The sequence below is a fragment of the Centruroides sculpturatus genome, unplaced genomic scaffold, assembly GCF_000671375.1.
Source record: "Centruroides sculpturatus isolate CEXI.00-Female unplaced genomic scaffold, Cexi_2.0 scaffold987, whole genome shotgun sequence".
Classification (NCBI taxonomy): domain Eukaryota; kingdom Metazoa; phylum Arthropoda; class Arachnida; order Scorpiones; family Buthidae; genus Centruroides; species Centruroides sculpturatus.
The window spans coordinates 236,987-254,369 of NW_019385239.1; the positions used below are offsets into that span (position 1 = coordinate 236,987).

Consider the following 17,383-nt stretch of genomic DNA (forward strand, 5'->3'; position numbering starts at 1 on the left):
TCATATCCGACAAAGATTAATACAAATTCACTGAGTTCAGCGTTAATAAAGTTCCTTTAGTATTAACACAAGCACTTTCGATGAATGTATAATCGTCGTCTTCAGGTAAAAAGAACAAATTTTAACTAGACAAACGTGCAGGATGTTCCAAAGGAACAAAATATTTAAATTCAAACAGGCATCCGGAAATTCCGTTAAGAATGTGCAAATAATTTTTGATATGTTCGAATTTTTATATTTTACGATGTTAGCGGCGCATGTGTGGAAATGCTACCGCGTTGGCGATACAATGTTAGGCGCGTTTCGCTTTGGACTACCGATAACTTGGACTAATGTCGTCGCTGGAACCAGAACTTGGATTATTAACCTCAAGAACCTTATTATCAACTATTCAAGAATCAACCAAACTCCAGATATTTATCACCACGCGAATTATTGTAAGCTCTCTCTCTCTCAAGAACGGTCATTTAATTAAACCTTACGATCAAACTATAGAATCTATCCTAGTGTTTCCCATTAAACAGTTGTTATGTTAATCTAGTCTCTGAAGGAATCACTTCCGGTGCACTGTCTCTCACTCCCTCCATCCAGAATCTGATTCGCTCCATTACACGACCGCTTGCGTAACTTAGTTAGCGTGGTTTCCGTGTCAACTGAGACGCGGTGGTGACATCCTGACAGGGCATCGAAGAGGTGCCAACCCTTTGGTCACACACACATGCTAGGTGTTGTATCCAGTGATGGTGATGTCATGCCACTGTATTTCTTTAACAAAGTTGGAAAATGTCACAAAAGAAGTTTATTTGTGTGTTCTGACAAATGTAGTGAAGCTGTGGATGGAAACTATGTCATCTGGAAAGCCATATGTTTTCCAGCAGGACAGTGTGCCCGCCCACACAAGTCATTTGATGCAAAATTGGTTGTTGGACAACATTGACATGTTTTGGTTGAAAGAATTCTGGCCTCCCAACAGCCTAAATTGAATACTTTGGACTTCTATGTATGGAGCATAGTTGAAAGGTAATATGGTAATAAAGGTAATCAGGGGCGCCGCCAGCTGTGTGAACGCCCGTGTGCAATACCGATTATGCCGCCCCCTGTTTAACTACGATTACCTATGCTGAGCTTGCCAGAAAGGCTCTTTGCCGCACCCTGGACGTGCCGCCCGCGTGCGGTGCACGCCTTGCACGCCCGCTTACGACAGCCCTGAAGGTAATAACTTATGAAAGGGTCACAAACAAGTCCAGACATCCAAACGTTGCATCATTGAGAGCCACTATTGATGTGGCATTCACTGTTATGGACACATTAAAGCGTGCCTGCACATGCTTCAGACCAAGAATGGAAATGGTCATTCAAGCAGGATGGGGATATATTGAGTAAATGTATTCTTTATGGCCTTATAAACAATGTGGTTAAAAAAAATTTGTAAGCCTTTTCGTTTTTGCAATAAAAAATATGTTCGGAAAAATGTGTAATTTGTTCGGATTTTGGTGCCACACCCTGTATATATTTAATATGTATGTATATATCAATTTATATATTAGCATATGTATGTATGTACGTACATATGTATGCTGATTCAGATTGTCTCTAGTATCTAGAAACTACAGAGAATCTGAAGTAAATAGTTATTTATTGTAAACTAAGTATTTAAATTTATTAGTTCAATAAATAAAAACTGATACATTAAGATTTTTGAAAATTGAGTTATCAGTTTTTGTTTATTGAACAGTATGGTTCCAAGTTTTACATATTTTCTTAAATATCATGTTGTAATAGTGATACTTAAGACATTTTGATTTTTTTTTCTAGAAATGACTGGAAAAATGTTATATACCCACATCATGTGTTCTAGAAGTAGAGTAATCAAAGAGTATTTCATCACCTATTTCATTGGAAATAGATACATCAGCAATGTCTGACAATACGAAACTTTTGAAAGAACAAATTTGCATGCTGTTGCTCTATCATTTCAAAAGTGACCACAACATAATGAAGGCTCATGATCTCACCTGCAAAGTATTCATTAAAGCATTCATGGTTGAATAAAGATCAACCAACTGTTGCAAACTGAAGGGTCAATAGTATAAAAAAATGATAATTTGCATTTGTTTGGTGCAACATGAAGGAGCTGCTTTCAATCAACATTACTGTCATGAAAGAACTTTATTATGAACAACTGGATTATTTGAATGCCAATATAAAAGACCTTCAAAAATTGACAAAGTCCAATACTGCCATATCAATATGCCAGAACAAAGCAAAGATGAAATTAGAGAAGCTAGTCAGTTTGGGCTGGAAAGTTCTGCTTCATGATGATGATTACTTATCAGGCTCAACTGTAATCATTGTTGAGTTACTTGTCAATAAAGTTTTTTCAAAATATCTAAATTTTACTTTTACAACTTGATATATTAGATTAAGAAGAGAAACAATGAAAAAATATAAATAATAAGAGTGTAATTACTTACCTAGAGGTGTAAAATATAGAACAGATGCCAATAAGAAACCAAAAACTAAATTTTTTAGTAATACAAAAGGACATGACATATGTAGAAAAGTTAAAAGTAGAATACACAATAATCCACATATTACACCACAACTTATAACAAAGATGTCTCGATCTAAAAAAAATTCAATGATTTCAGTAATTAGTATTTTATTAAAATTTGAATAATAATTTTAACATTAAAAGTTCTTACTTAATGATTCCAAATGTGTATATCTAGTTAATAAAATGAAAGAAATAAGAGCAGATGCCAAAAATCCAAAGAAAAATGTAGCTGTGAAAATATCAAAAGCTTGAATTACTATTTGGCTTCATAAAATACAGTAATACCTCGAGTTACATAAGTAATGCAGACCATAGACCTTTACATAACTCAAATTTTACATAAGTTGAATTTGTAAATTGCTTAAGTGTAACTATGTAATTAAGAACTCAATATTGTAGTTATTATTATATGTGTACTGTACATATATTATTTATTATTTTTTTGTATAATTTGATTTGCTGTTTCAATTGCATTGTAATGGTACAGTACTGTAAATAAACAACACTATGTAAATGTAGCAGTGGTAAACAAGTTGTGTATTAAACAAATCACTTGAAGCAAACTACACCAAAGACATGAACAACACATACTTGTAGAAAAACAAGCAATGAAGATGTGCTTGGTTTTGCTGCTCGACATTCACTGGGTACTGTAGAAAAATTTTGATTTTGAGAAAGAGTGCCCAGTTTTCACTGTAAGCACATATGCAAGTGTACACTTGCATACGTGCTTACAGTGCAAAAGAAAGAAAGGAAGAGAATAAATGAATGTTTGAAATAAAATAATTCTTTGTAAAATTACATGTTACTCTACTCAGATTTTTTTTCCAATTTTTGAGATTTACATTTTACTTAACTGAAAATTTACTTGACATGTTACACAACTCAAGGTATTACTGTAAAGTATTTCTATTTGCAACACATACTACAAAACTGAAAAACAAAAAACATTCATTTAATTCAGCAACAGAAATTTCAGTTTAATATGATAAATTCATTCTCTTTATTAGAGAGAATACAAAATTATATTAATTTGAAATGTTAATTATAATTAAAATAAATAAAACTAAACAACAATATTTCATTACAAATAAAGATATATTCTTAAAAATTCACCTATTTTACTGCGTATAGAAATATATATGTGGTAGAGTCAACAATAAACTAAACTGTTAATGTATGAGGGTGATTCAAAAATTAAGGTAACAAGAGCTCAAACGGGTATCATATTCCTCCTCTTGTTCGAATTTCCCATTAGAGCAGCAGCAGAAGACCACAGCTTTATCGCACAGGGTTAGATGATGCAAATGTTGCATCAGACTCTTGCAATATCATTTTGAAAATGACAGTGCTCACGAAAATGTGGTCAAACATAGAAGTGTGTAGTGTGATTCAGTCTGAAGGGCAACTAACCAGTAGAAATTCATCGTCAACTTGTTGATGTGTACAGTGGTAATGTCATGTCACAAAAACAGCTGTTGGTTTGGTGCACTGAGTTCGATAAAGACAAGACAGATGTGCAAATTGAGCAAACCGAATTGTTACGGTGCTTCAAGTGGGAGGTACTGGAACATCTTCTCTGTAGTCTCAACCTGGCACCCTGTGATTTCCATCCCTTCGGACCATTGAAGAAGCATCTGGGTGGTAAGCGATTCCAAACTGATACGGAAGTTCAGAAAGCCATCATGGCGTGGCTGAAGGGACTTGATGCAGATTTCTTCTCTGCCAGCATCGATGCCTTGGTATATCATGGGAATAAATGTTTGGATAAACATGGTGAAATAATATGTACATACCATTGCCATAATAATCTGTATCACTATATCTGCCTGTGAAATAAAATTTGTACAGGAGAGCTCTTGTTACCTTACTTTTTGAATCACCCTTGTAATTTATTACTAACATAATAAAAGTTAACTATTTATAGATGGTTACCTACAAAATGAGCATCTTCTGTATTAAATACTTCTGCTATCCATTTATCAAAGCAGTACTGGAAGCCATGTTCTGTGATGACTTTAAAGGCTTTACTTGATGCAGCTTCTGCTTTGGCTTCCAGCCATCATTTCCAGTCAGTAAATATCAAGAGAGACATAACAGTACTTTCCCAACCTCATTGATTTTGCCTTGCAGACTTTTATCTGTTCCTTAAAATGAAATATGATGTAGATTCCAGTAAGGAGCAGAATACAAGTATCAGTGACAAGAGCCTAAGAGCCATTAAACACATCACACAAAATGGCTTCTAGAATTGCTTTGACAATATGGTGTAAGAATTTCTATACTCAAATTGAACGAAGTATTGAATCTTGATTTGTATAACTGTTCTTATAATGCTTATCTAGAATTTTATATCATTTCACAGGAAATAAATGCATTTTATCAAAATATTTTCAAAACAACAATTTAAGAACTCTCTAATAACAACAATTTATTTCATAATTACCATAATGTTTCTCATAAAAATGATTTTGATATACAGTAGAGCGTCGTTTATCCAAAAGTCCGTTATCCGAAAGAATTCCAGTTGGCAAATTTAAATTTTCGCTAGTGNCTGAGGAGGAGCTAGTAAACTAATCTAGCTCGAAATGCATCTGTAAAAAACAATAAAAAGAGTTTATAACCTGAATTGGCTGTGAGGTAGTCTACTGGAGAGATTTTTTCGGATTGAAGAGACGTTCACTAAAACAACATATAAAACAGCTAACACATCAGAAAATTCAGAGTTTTTAATTCCTGTCAAATATATACTGTTTTATAATGTTTATGAATTATACTAAGATGAATCTATAGGAAGAAATTTTCATTAAATGTATTGTGTTTGTTTTAACTTTTTTCTACTGATGAATTAATATAATAATTAGGTTTTGGACTTGGTAATGAGTTTTTTTTTTTTTTTTTTTGATGGAAATGGATGAGATTCTTGCTAAATGAACAAATTTGTTGTAAGATAGGATAAACGTTTGCATTAAAAAATAATTTTAAAATATTTGTAATTCTAAATTATATGGTAACTTTTATAAAAATGATTGTACAGGTGCCACTGTGCAATGGATAAGGGACTAAGAGAGTCCAAAATGCATTTTGTGAAACATGGTACTTCAGAGAAATAAAGTACTTTTGAAAAAACACAAAAAAAAAAACAGCCAGTCTTTGAAAATATACCTTTTTATAATATAATTTACCAGTATAGTTCAAGAAAAAGAATTTAAAATGTTTATGAATATTTACATCCTTGATTTATTTAACTTATAAAACTTACTGTTTTTGTATCAGGAAATAAAATCAAAGTGCTCAGCAACACAATACAAGAAAACAATAACCAATAATTAATATCATTTCTTAATATTTTGATTTCACCTGAAAATAAAAATAAATCAAATTAACAACATTCATATAATTAGATTGTTTTTCAGTACTAAACTGATACTGAAATATCTAATTGCTTCAAATGTTTATTGTAACTTACTAACAAGACATAAAATTCAATTTTTATTTTATTTGTTCAATAAAATAAAAATTAAAATATGTACTGAGTGTTATATATAAAATGTAATTTGTCTACAAGGACTTATTTTATTACTAGGACTTATTATACTGGTGACTTATGTTTTCTTGAATTGCAGAACAAAGTCACCAGTATGAGTCTTAGTAATAAAATAAGTCTTTGTAGACAAATTATGTACTAAACATACGATAAGGACACAAAGGCATATAATTTGATATATAACATTCAATTTTTAAATAAGAAAACATTTCTCACATATATTGATCTTCTACTATATTCTGAAATAAACATTTTTACGAATTTAGGTAAGAAAAGGCAAACATATTTTACATTTTCTTACAGTGAATGCATTTTCTTAAAGAAATGCATTTACTGTAAATTTTTCTCTTTGAGTCAATCAATAAAATGCCATTGCATCTCCATAAAATCATTGCCATAACCTTCTTTGTCGACAGTGACACTTTCACCTTCTTCAGAGATTCCCCTGCACAGTACCATTTCATCAATTCTCTTTTGGACAGAGGATCATAGTATAGAACCATAGTCTCATCTCCAATAATAATGGACTGCAGATACTTTCTTTTGTTCTCTTCACAGAGCTCCAAAAACTGTCAAGTGCAGTTGACCCTCTGTTTTGAATTACAGAAAGAATTTTAGGCCCCAATATACACTGACCTTGTTCATTAACAAATGTCCATGAAGAATTCAAAAAACTATTGCTTTGACAAGTTCAATCTTACAACAGTTTTTCTTTTGTCTTCAGATGTCAATTGGAAAGCATTTCATTCTTGGCAAGTGTGATGGTTTTCTTCAGTGATCACTGTGGCTGGATGTCCACTGTGTGGTTCATTGTTGAGAAATTCTCTTCAAAACTTAAAAAGTTTTGGCCATTGTTTCACCATTAAATATGAAGGAGAAGCATTGTTATATTATACGTATTACAAATGTATTTGTGAATTTCCAATGGCAAGAAACCTTCTTTTGTCAATAACTTTATCACTAAACAATACTCACAATTTGGCATAATGTATACAGATTATATTAAATCAAGTTATCTGATTCGTGGGACTGAACATATAAGAATGCAACTGAGGGCATTAGTATCTCAAATGTTAAGCTTCACATTGCCACCGCTCACATTTTTCTGTGCATATGCAAAGTAGGTCAAGCCAAGAACTTTAAACCTTACTATGTATATAACTTAGTTTACTTGCAATAAATAATTAACAAATTTACATCAGTAGAATTGATTCTGTTGACATAAATTTTTCTTGAGTATTTTTTCAAAAAAAAATTCTGTGGATGAGCATGTAGAAATTAAGGTGCATCTATGATTTGATGGAGTCTTATATTCAAGTAAATATGCTATACTTTAAAATTGTTTTCCTGATACTATTTTTAAAATATAAACAAATCAGTTCAATAATACAGATATATACATTTTATTTAAATCTTATATATACATACATACATAGATATCCTTTGCTTAACTTGATCTCATTCGTGCAGGATTCATTATAGTTAATTTATAATAATACATGCCAGAGGATTCAATTAACATAGAATGATTCACTATAACATAGTAGTAACTGTCAGCTTAATACATATAATGAAAAGTATAACTACATTTAAAAATAAATTGGAACAAATGTTAAATGATAAGTAGATGAAGCCATTTTAAATTCTTAACCTACAAATTTATTTTAATAAAAGGTTGTATAGTCTTTTAGAAACAAATTTCTTTGCTCTTAATTATCTATGTGGTGATTAAAAATTTTAAAGCAAAAGTTTACTGTACTGCACACTGATGAAAGCAATATGGCCAACTGCACACTGGGAATGACAACAAAACATTTAAATATGCTAACACTTTTTTTTATGAACTTTACAAGAACTTGCAAAAATGTTTGTGGCAGTCAAAACCACTTCTGACATAATTTTGAATAATTATTCAAACAAAGAATACACCAATCACTGAAAAAATATTTTAAAATGTAATTTAGTTTACCAAAGGCATTATGCAATAAAGAAAAATGAGAAGCAAGTCCATATAAGGAATAATGAATAATTTTTTTCTTGTTTTAATAAATATATTTTAAAATATAAAAATTGCAAAATAAAAGTAATTATAATTTAAATTTAATAGCATCTTATCATTTTTTTCATGCTGTAGTTTTTTGGATTTTATGACCTGTTTCATAACAGTCAATATTAGTCATTTTTAAGTAAAAAAATTCTTTTTTAATTTAAATTGTCAATTTTCTTAAACATATTTCCAAATTAGTATGGTAATTTTCTATAACGCATTAATAACACAAAATGGGATATTCCTTTGTGTGTGTTCATATATACATGGTGCGGCACCAAAATCCAGACAAAATTCAATTTCAAATTCCCACCATTCTATACCACCGGTAGATGTTGTGTTTGGCGTTCAAATAGCTTGACACATGTACTAAACCATCATAACCTCGAAACAGTCACAATGTTGAAACCAAGTGCGGAGTATAACCAAAGAGCTGCAATTATCGAAAGTGTTCGTGCTGGGTGCTCAGTGACAGAAATCATTCGGTTCTTCAGGTACCCAAGATCGACTGTGTATGGTGTTGTTGCAAAGTACAATGAGTCGGAGAAGTCCAATGAAGGTTTTACAACACAGGCAAGGAAAACTCACTCAAAGGAGCACGTTGTCAGGATGCCTGAAATCATTCAACAGGCTCAGGAGCTGATTTTTGAGAATCCAGGTCAGTCGATCCAAAAATTGTCATTGGTTCTTGGTGTGAGCAAGAAACCTATCGTCGAGGAGGACCTCTGCTACAAGTCTTACACAATTAAAGTAAGACAGATGCTTTCTGAAGCCACCTGGTCAAAGAGTTGAATGATGTAACCTGCTTTTGTGTTCCTTAAGGAGCAATGCTGCCAGATGACTTAGATTTTTTCTGATGAGAAAAGTTTTACTGTCGATGCAAAAATCAATTGAAGGAATGACCACTGGCTCACCCACGACCCTGATGTCCCCATTATTGCAAGAACAAAATTTCTGGCGAATGCTCATGTGAGACTCAGCGGTGTTTATTAACCTACAATCTGACCTAAATCGTTAACAATACTATTTTATCGAGTAAGTATCAAATTTCACACCTGGGAGTTAATCACTCAGCAAGTTCTCAGTGGCAAAAAGATGCTTTCACATAACCTTCCAACCTATTATCGCAAAAATGTCAAATTAATATAGCTACAAACAGATTTTCGTCACAGTCGCAGCCGTTCCTCTAACAGAAGTCGTCAGCTCACAACCGGACTTATTACGTGCCTCCTATTTGGATTAACTTCAACCAGACTTATTATGTGCCTCCTATTTGGATTAACTTCATCACCTACCATACTTTTTTAGTGCCTAATATAACATTGGACTAAAAATAAATTTAAAAACTCACGCCAATGTTTGTATAACTTATGGATAAAAATTCACTGAGTTCAGCGTTAATAAAGTTTCTTTAGTATTAACACAAGCACTTTCGACGAATGTATAATCGTCGTCTTCAGGTGAAAAGAATAAAATTTTAACAAGACAAACGTGCAGGATATTCCAAAGGAACAAAATATTTAAAATTCAAACAGGNCGGGAAAATAAAATATCCCAGGATTTTTCTCTTAGGGAATAAACGGCGGGAATCCCGGGAAAGAAACCATAATTAACATGTCTAGATTATAGTATTAAGTATTAAATCTTTATCACGAAAAAGTATTTTAAAAAATTACTTTTACAGACACTTTCAATTTTTACTTAGAAATAGATGAATTCATTTACTATAAAGGAAACAAAAAAAAATTTATTTGAAAAACACAAATATTTTGTTTTATTTGGGTCTCTAATTAATAAAAAGTGACAAAACACCATTTTAAAGTATTACTTTTACAGACACTTTCAATTTTTACTTAGAAATAGATGAATTCATTTACTATAAAGGAAACAAACAAAAATTTATTTGAAAAACACAAATATTTTGTTTTATTTGGGTCTCTAATTAATAAAAAGTGACAAAACACCATTTTAAAGTGCATTGTTATTCGACTAATATATTTATAAATAATTTGTAGCCCGAAAAGTAGCCAATGCGCCAAATGATATTTTTTACGCCAAACTGAAAAAGGGCAGACAACTTTGGTGCAAAGTAGCCNTTTGTACAAACAAAATAAATGTATATTGAAAAATATAAAAACAAAAAAATTATACTTTAGAAGTTATCTAGTATCAAAGTATCAAAGTTATCTAGTATCTAGTATCAAAAACGTTCAATTCAGCATGACACAGTCCGACTGGAATGCTTTGGTTAACCGACGTTTCAGTTGATTGGCTTTCGAATAATCGACGCTCTACTGTATTAGGATATAAGCAATTACAGTTATAAAAAAGTATTGTATTTTAAGATAAATTTATATTCAAACAGGAGTGGAACTTATTTTATTTCATTACAAACAATTAACAATAAATACAAATATCCAAGAACAGTTAGGGATAGTAAAGTATGCAGAAATAGAAACTGAAAAAAGGAAAAGAGCATAACTGCATATGTATAAAGGAAAAATGAACATTCAATTTGAAACTAACTGAGCACAAATATTTTAAAGCATTAAAAAAAAGCATAAAATATTTAAAAGTAAGGAATAATGAAGTACTTTCAGATGTTGTTCTAGGCAGAAAGATTGTTATTTAAATATTGAATGAAACTTGACATACCTGATTATATAAGCTACTGTTCTTCTTCCCAATTTTGTTCTATTTAACATATATATATATATATAAGATGTCAAATAGCAACAAAATTGGGAAGAAGAACAGTAGCAAAAGTATATATCTTCAAAGCAAATGTATGGATTTTAAATTTAAAAAAACAGAAGGAAATACCAAGATTTATGTAAATTGAAATTCAAATCATTCAATAAAAATGTTTAATTCACATTTCTGAATTAAAAGATACTTTATTTCATAAATTTCTTTAAATCTGAAAAGTTTTATAATTTAATTGAAATTTTATAATCAATAAATAAAATTAAAAATATAAGAATCTAAAATCTCTCTACTTTTTAAAATATAACTAAAGCAAATGAACATTATGAAGCAATGATAATTAATTAAACATTATGAAGAATTAAAATAAGAATTAGCAACACTTACTTAAATGACCACAAGCATCCACTTTTGAAAAAAAGCTGCATCCGTAAGTGACAGCAGGAATGTAAGCTGCTTCTTCATAAGTATCATTTCTTAAATAACGAGCAATAATATTATAGACAACTCCTTGCCCAGGATATGACAAAAAAGATATCCTAGTTTTTGGACTGATTTCTAAAGGAGAAATCTATTAATAAAATATAACTACAGATGAAAAAATATATTATTAAAATAAAAAATAATTAAAGTTTGTTAATCAAAATTTTATAAAGCATTCCTTAATCTTAATAAATGAAAAAATTTTTTATTACATTAATATTGTTATCAACCCAAAAAACATTGACAATGTAAGGAATGACAACAAGGAGACAGAAAATTTAACTTTTGATTAAAATTAAAATAACTGATATGTTTGAAATGAGGCAAGAATAATAATTGTAACTATTTGTCTCTAAATGATAGTTAATTATTAAAATGATATATACAACTTTTCTAGATATTTTATTTTAATTAAATGTCATTTAAACACAAATAGTTACAATTATTATTCTTGCCTCATTTCAAACATATCAGTTAATAAAAATAAATTTTCTGTCTCCTTGTCAGTATCCCTTATATTATCAATATTTTTTGGGTTGACATAACTGCTTATTTTGTTGTTTGATTGTTAAAAAGGTTACCATTGTTGTTTATTACCTTCAGGTTTTTTACATTGTATAAATAGTACTTCCAACATATTTCAAACAAGAACATTAATCAGCTGTGCAATCCATTACAGTACATAATTCATAGTCGGTCTTCATTTTTTTTTTTATTTATCTTTATCATTGTAGTTATGATTTTTGGTTTGTTTTCTATTTTTGTAGTTTGTCCTTGTTGTCGAATTCATTAACATAAATATAAGCATCTTAACTACACCCAATACATTGCAATAACACACCTTCAATTACAGCCCGATAATATATGGCAATTGAAGATGTGTTATCACTTACATAAATTCTGATTAAGAATTAATTAATGAGAAGATAATCATTTATAAAGAACAAAATATTGCTTTAAATTAAATTTAATTAAACCAATCAAATGCATCAGAATTTTCTAGAACAATCACAAAACAGTTCATTAATTCTAGATTCTTTAATATTCCAGAATAGAAATGCTATGACAGAGAGCCCACTCAAAACAAAAAAAAAACCGCTCTGCAAACAAAAAAGTCAATTTTTCCTGATTCATACTTAATCCCTGAATAAGATCCTATATCATTTTATAATTCCCACTTCCATTACAAAATAATATAAACAACACTAAAAAGCTAATTTCAGATTTAATTTTTGTAAAAATTTATGAAAAGCCAAAATAAATAACAGTAGTATTAATATTANGAATTCAGAATACTGAATGCTGTTTTAAATTCAGACAAGGGTGATCTTATAATTCACTCAGAATAATGCTTGTCTAAATAAATCCTGTTACCTTTTTGGGCATATTTAATTCAGTCATCTTTTATAACAATTAATTTTTTAATCTTGTATAGCATAGAAAAGTATAGAAATAGTAAAAATTTAGATATCAAATAAGTAGATCAAAATTTAAGTGCAATTAAAGAATAAAAAACATAAAAAAGAGTACTCAAAGTTTAAAATTTTAATACAGTAGAGCAGTGGTTCCCAATTAGTGGTACCCCCATCATTTCATGCAATTTCGCGTACCCCCAGGGGTACACGAAATTGCATGAAGGGGTACGCGCAGCAATCTAAAATCAGTCGATTTAAAATTTAAATGCATGAGATGAAACAACCAAAAGAATAATGGGTGGACCATCAAAAATTCGTCAATTTACAACACGATGTCGAATGCACAAATTCGTTTATTTATAACTAAAAATATTCTCGAAATTTCATTAAAAAAATGCATTTGTGACAATACCTAAATGAAATTCTTACGCAAGAAACAAAAATTGTACAATTAACACAATTTGTGTTAATTGTACAATTATCATTATCATCATGTCAGCGAAGCGGCAATAAAATATTTACTACCATTTTGCACAACATACCTCTGCGAGAGCGGATTTTCGGCCATGACAAACATGAAAACTAAACATCGTCACCGACTTCAACTCGAAGATGACTCGAGACTGAAGCTGACCAAAAAGCAACCAGATTTTACAAAGTTGTGCAAAGAAAATCGTGCACATTTGTCACATTAAAATTAAATAACCTTATGTTATTTTCATTATTATTAGAATTGTATTTTAAAGGTAATAAATGTAAAAAAAAAAATTATTTTATTTATTACTAGCTGTCTACCCACAGCTTTGCCTACATTATATCAAATTTTCTCGTGGGAGTAAGATATTTTCTCGCAGTAAAATGTAGCCTATGTCCATCTCCAACATGTAAGCTATCTCTGTGCCAAATTTTATTAAAACCTGTTCAGCGGTTTAGACGTGAAAAGGTGACAGACAGACAGAATTACCTTCGAATTTATAATATTAGTATGGATTAATATGAATTTCTGCTATAAGGGGTACGCGAGTTTGAGCTCTTTCTTGAAGTGGTACGCAGGAAAAACTAATTGGGAACCACTGCAGTAGAGCATCAATTATCCGAATCAATAGGTGACTGGGGTTGTTCGAAAAATCAGTTTTTTTGGATAACCGATTATGTACATAAAATACATTATTAATATAGTATATTAGTATATTTCAATAATAGTATATTAATATGTTCCATGTTTAAAATTTTCTCCATTGCATGTCACTTTGCATTGAATTTTCATCGATGTTAAGTCTAACAAAAATTTTTATTATAATAATCGTGGCTATTGTATCATTAAAAATTATTTCTTTATTTTGTACAAACAAAATAAATGTATATTGAAAAATATAAAAACAAAAAAATTATACTTTAGAAGTTATCTAGTATCAAAGTATCAAAGTTATCTAGTATCTAGTATCAAAAACGTTCAATTCAGCATGACACAGTCCGACTGGAATGCTTTGGTTAACCGACGTTTCAGTTGATTGGCTTTCGAATAATCGACGCTCTACTGTATTAGGATATAAGCAATTACAGTTATAAAAAAGTATTGTATTTTAAGATAAATTTATATTCAAACAGGAGTGGAACTTATTTTATTTCATTACAAACAATTAACAATAAATACAAATATCCAAGAACAGTTAGGGATAGTAAAGTATGCAGAAATAGAAACTGAAAAAAGGAAAAGAGCATAACTGCATATGTATAAAGGAAAAATGAACATTCAATTTGAAACTAACTGAGCACAAATATTTTAAAGCATTAAAAAAAAGCATAAAATATTTAAAAGTAAGGAATAATGAAGTACTTTCAGATGTTGTTCTAGGCAGAAAGATTGTTATTTAAATATTGAATGAAACTTGACATACCTGATTATATAAGCTACTGTTCTTCTTCCCAATTTTGTTCTATTTAACATATATATATATATATAAGATGTCAAATAGCAACAAAATTGGGAAGAAGAACAGTAGCAAAAGTATATATCTTCAAAGCAAATGTATGGATTTTAAATTTAAAAAAACAGAAGGAAATACCAAGATTTATGTAAATTGAAATTCAAATCATTCAATAAAAATGTTTAATTCACATTTCTGAATTAAAAGATACTTTATTTCATAAATTTCTTTAAATCTGAAAAGTTTTATAATTTAATTGAAATTTTATAATCAATAAATAAAATTAAAAATATAAGAATCTAAAATCTCTCTACTTTTTAAAATATAACTAAAGCAAATGAACATTATGAAGCAATGATAATTAATTAAACATTATGAAGAATTAAAATAAGAATTAGCAACACTTACTTAAATGACCACAAGCATCCACTTTTGAAAAAAAGCTGCATCCGTAAGTGACAGCAGGAATGTAAGCTGCTTCTTCATAAGTATCATTTCTTAAATAACGAGCAATAATATTATAGACAACTCCTTGCCCAGGATATGACAAAAAAGATATCCTAGTTTTTGGACTGATTTCTAAAGGAGAAATCTATTAATAAAATATAACTACAGATGAAAAAATATATTATTAAAATAAAAAATAATTAAAGTTTGTTAATCAAAATTTTATAAAGCATTCCTTAATCTTAATAAATGAAAAAATTTTTTATTACATTAATATTGTTATCAACCCAAAAAACATTGACAATGTAAGGAATGACAACAAGGAGACAGAAAATTTAACTTTTGATTAAAATTAAAATAACTGATATGTTTGAAATGAGGCAAGAATAATAATTGTAACTATTTGTCTCTAAATGATAGTTAATTATTAAAATAATATATACAACTTTTCTAGATATTTTATTTTAATTAAATGTCATTTAAACACAGTTACAATTATTATTCTTGCCTCATTTCAAACATATCAGTTAATAAAAATAAATTTTCTGTCTCCTTGTCAGTATCCCTTATATTATCAATATTTTTTGGGTTGACATAACTGCTTATTTTGTTGTTTGATTGTTAAAAAGGTTACCATTGTTGTTTATTACCTTCAGGTTTTTTACATTGTATAAATAGTACTTCCAACATATTTCAAACAAGAACATTAATCAGCTGTGCAATCCATTACAGTACATAATTCATAGTCGGTCTTCATTTTTTTTTTTATTTATCTTTATCATTGTAGTTATGATTTTTGGTTTGTTTTCTATTTTTGTAGTTTGTCCTTGTTGTCGAATTCATTAACATAAATATAAGCATCTTAACTACACCCAATACATTGCAATAACACACCTTCAATTACAGCCCGATAATATATGGCAATTGAAGATGTGTTATCACTTACATAAATTCTGATTAAGAATTAATTAATGAGAAGATAATCATTTATAAAGAACAAAATATTGCTTTAAATTAAATTTAATTAAACCAATCAAATGCATCAGAATTTTCTAGAACAATCACAAAACAGTTCATTAATTCTAGATTCTTTAATATTCCAGAATAGAAATGCTATGACAGAGAGCCCACTCAAAACAAAAAAAAACCGCTCTGCAAACAAAAAAGTCAATTTTTCCTGATTCATACTTAATCCCTGAATAAGATCCTATATCATTTTATAATTCCCACTTCCATTACAAAATAATATAAACAACACTAAAAAGCTAATTTCAGATTTAATTTTTGTAAAAATTTATGAAAAGCCAAAATAAATAACAGTAGTATTAATATTACACTAAATCCTCAATGGACTTCAAATTTAATGAACAAAATTCTATAGTTTCCAAGTTAGAATTTCCTCTATAATTAAATGAATTTCAAAGTTATTTTATTTACTCATTCTTGTGATTAATTTATTTTTATTTAATACAATTACAAGGTTAAATAATACATATAGCAAAATTTGTAGCTTTCATGTAGGTACATATAGACAGTGCTGTTTGAAAATACAGTACAGGTGTAATGCTATTATATGCAATTGAAGGCGTAGTGCATTTCTAAAAATATGTATGAATATCTAATGTTCAAATATCAAGCAATAAAGCTTCATTTTATAAAGTACAACAGAGCAGGGGTGTCCAACCTTTTTGTTCCTCTGGGCCACATTGGAAGAAGTCATGGAGTTTTGGGTCACAAGTATATATAATATATTTGTGACTCAATCCTTAAATATACAAGTATATTTAAGGATTAACAAGTCTAGATTATAGTAGTAAGTATTAAAACTTTATCACGTAAAAGGATATTTTAAAAAATTACTTCTCCAGACACTTTCAATTTTTACTTAGAAATAGATAAATTAATTTATTATAAAGGAGACAAACAAAAATTTATTAGAAAAACACAAATATTCGTTTTATTTGGGTCTCTAATTAATAAAAAACGACGAAACACTATTTTAAAGTGCATTTTTATTCGACTAATATATTTATAAATAATATGTAGCCCAAAAAGTAGCCAATGAGCCAAATGATATTTTTTACGTCAAAATAAAAAAGGGTAGCCAAATTTGGCGCAAAGTAGCCAAATCATGCAACACTGGAAGGAATACTAAATAAAGCCGGAGTTGGACTCAAAGGATTATAGACCCAAATGCGGGGAAGGGAGAGAAAGGACAAAAGATAAAGAAGTGAGGAAAGTTGGAAAATTAAG

At 29.4% G+C, this 17,383-nt stretch overlaps 1 protein-coding gene across 1 annotated transcript in view; it reads right to left on the minus strand.

Moving 5' to 3' along the window:
• LOC111636586 (transmembrane 7 superfamily member 3-like) overlaps positions 1 to 17,383 on the minus strand; it is a 42,635-nt gene that overhangs the window by 7,729 nt on the left and 17,523 nt on the right. The window contains exons 5-10 of the mRNA XM_023381864.1: positions 15,092 to 15,275; positions 14,410 to 14,456; positions 11,245 to 11,428; positions 2,706 to 2,786; positions 2,475 to 2,627; positions 1,927 to 2,015 (exon numbers count right to left, since the gene is read on the minus strand). Coding sequence (XP_023237632.1) covers positions 1,927 to 2,015; positions 2,475 to 2,627; positions 2,706 to 2,786; positions 11,245 to 11,428; positions 14,410 to 14,456; positions 15,092 to 15,275 — 738 coding nt within the window. The remainder of the gene's footprint in view (positions 1 to 1,926; positions 2,016 to 2,474; positions 2,628 to 2,705; positions 2,787 to 11,244; positions 11,429 to 14,409; positions 14,457 to 15,091; positions 15,276 to 17,383) is intronic.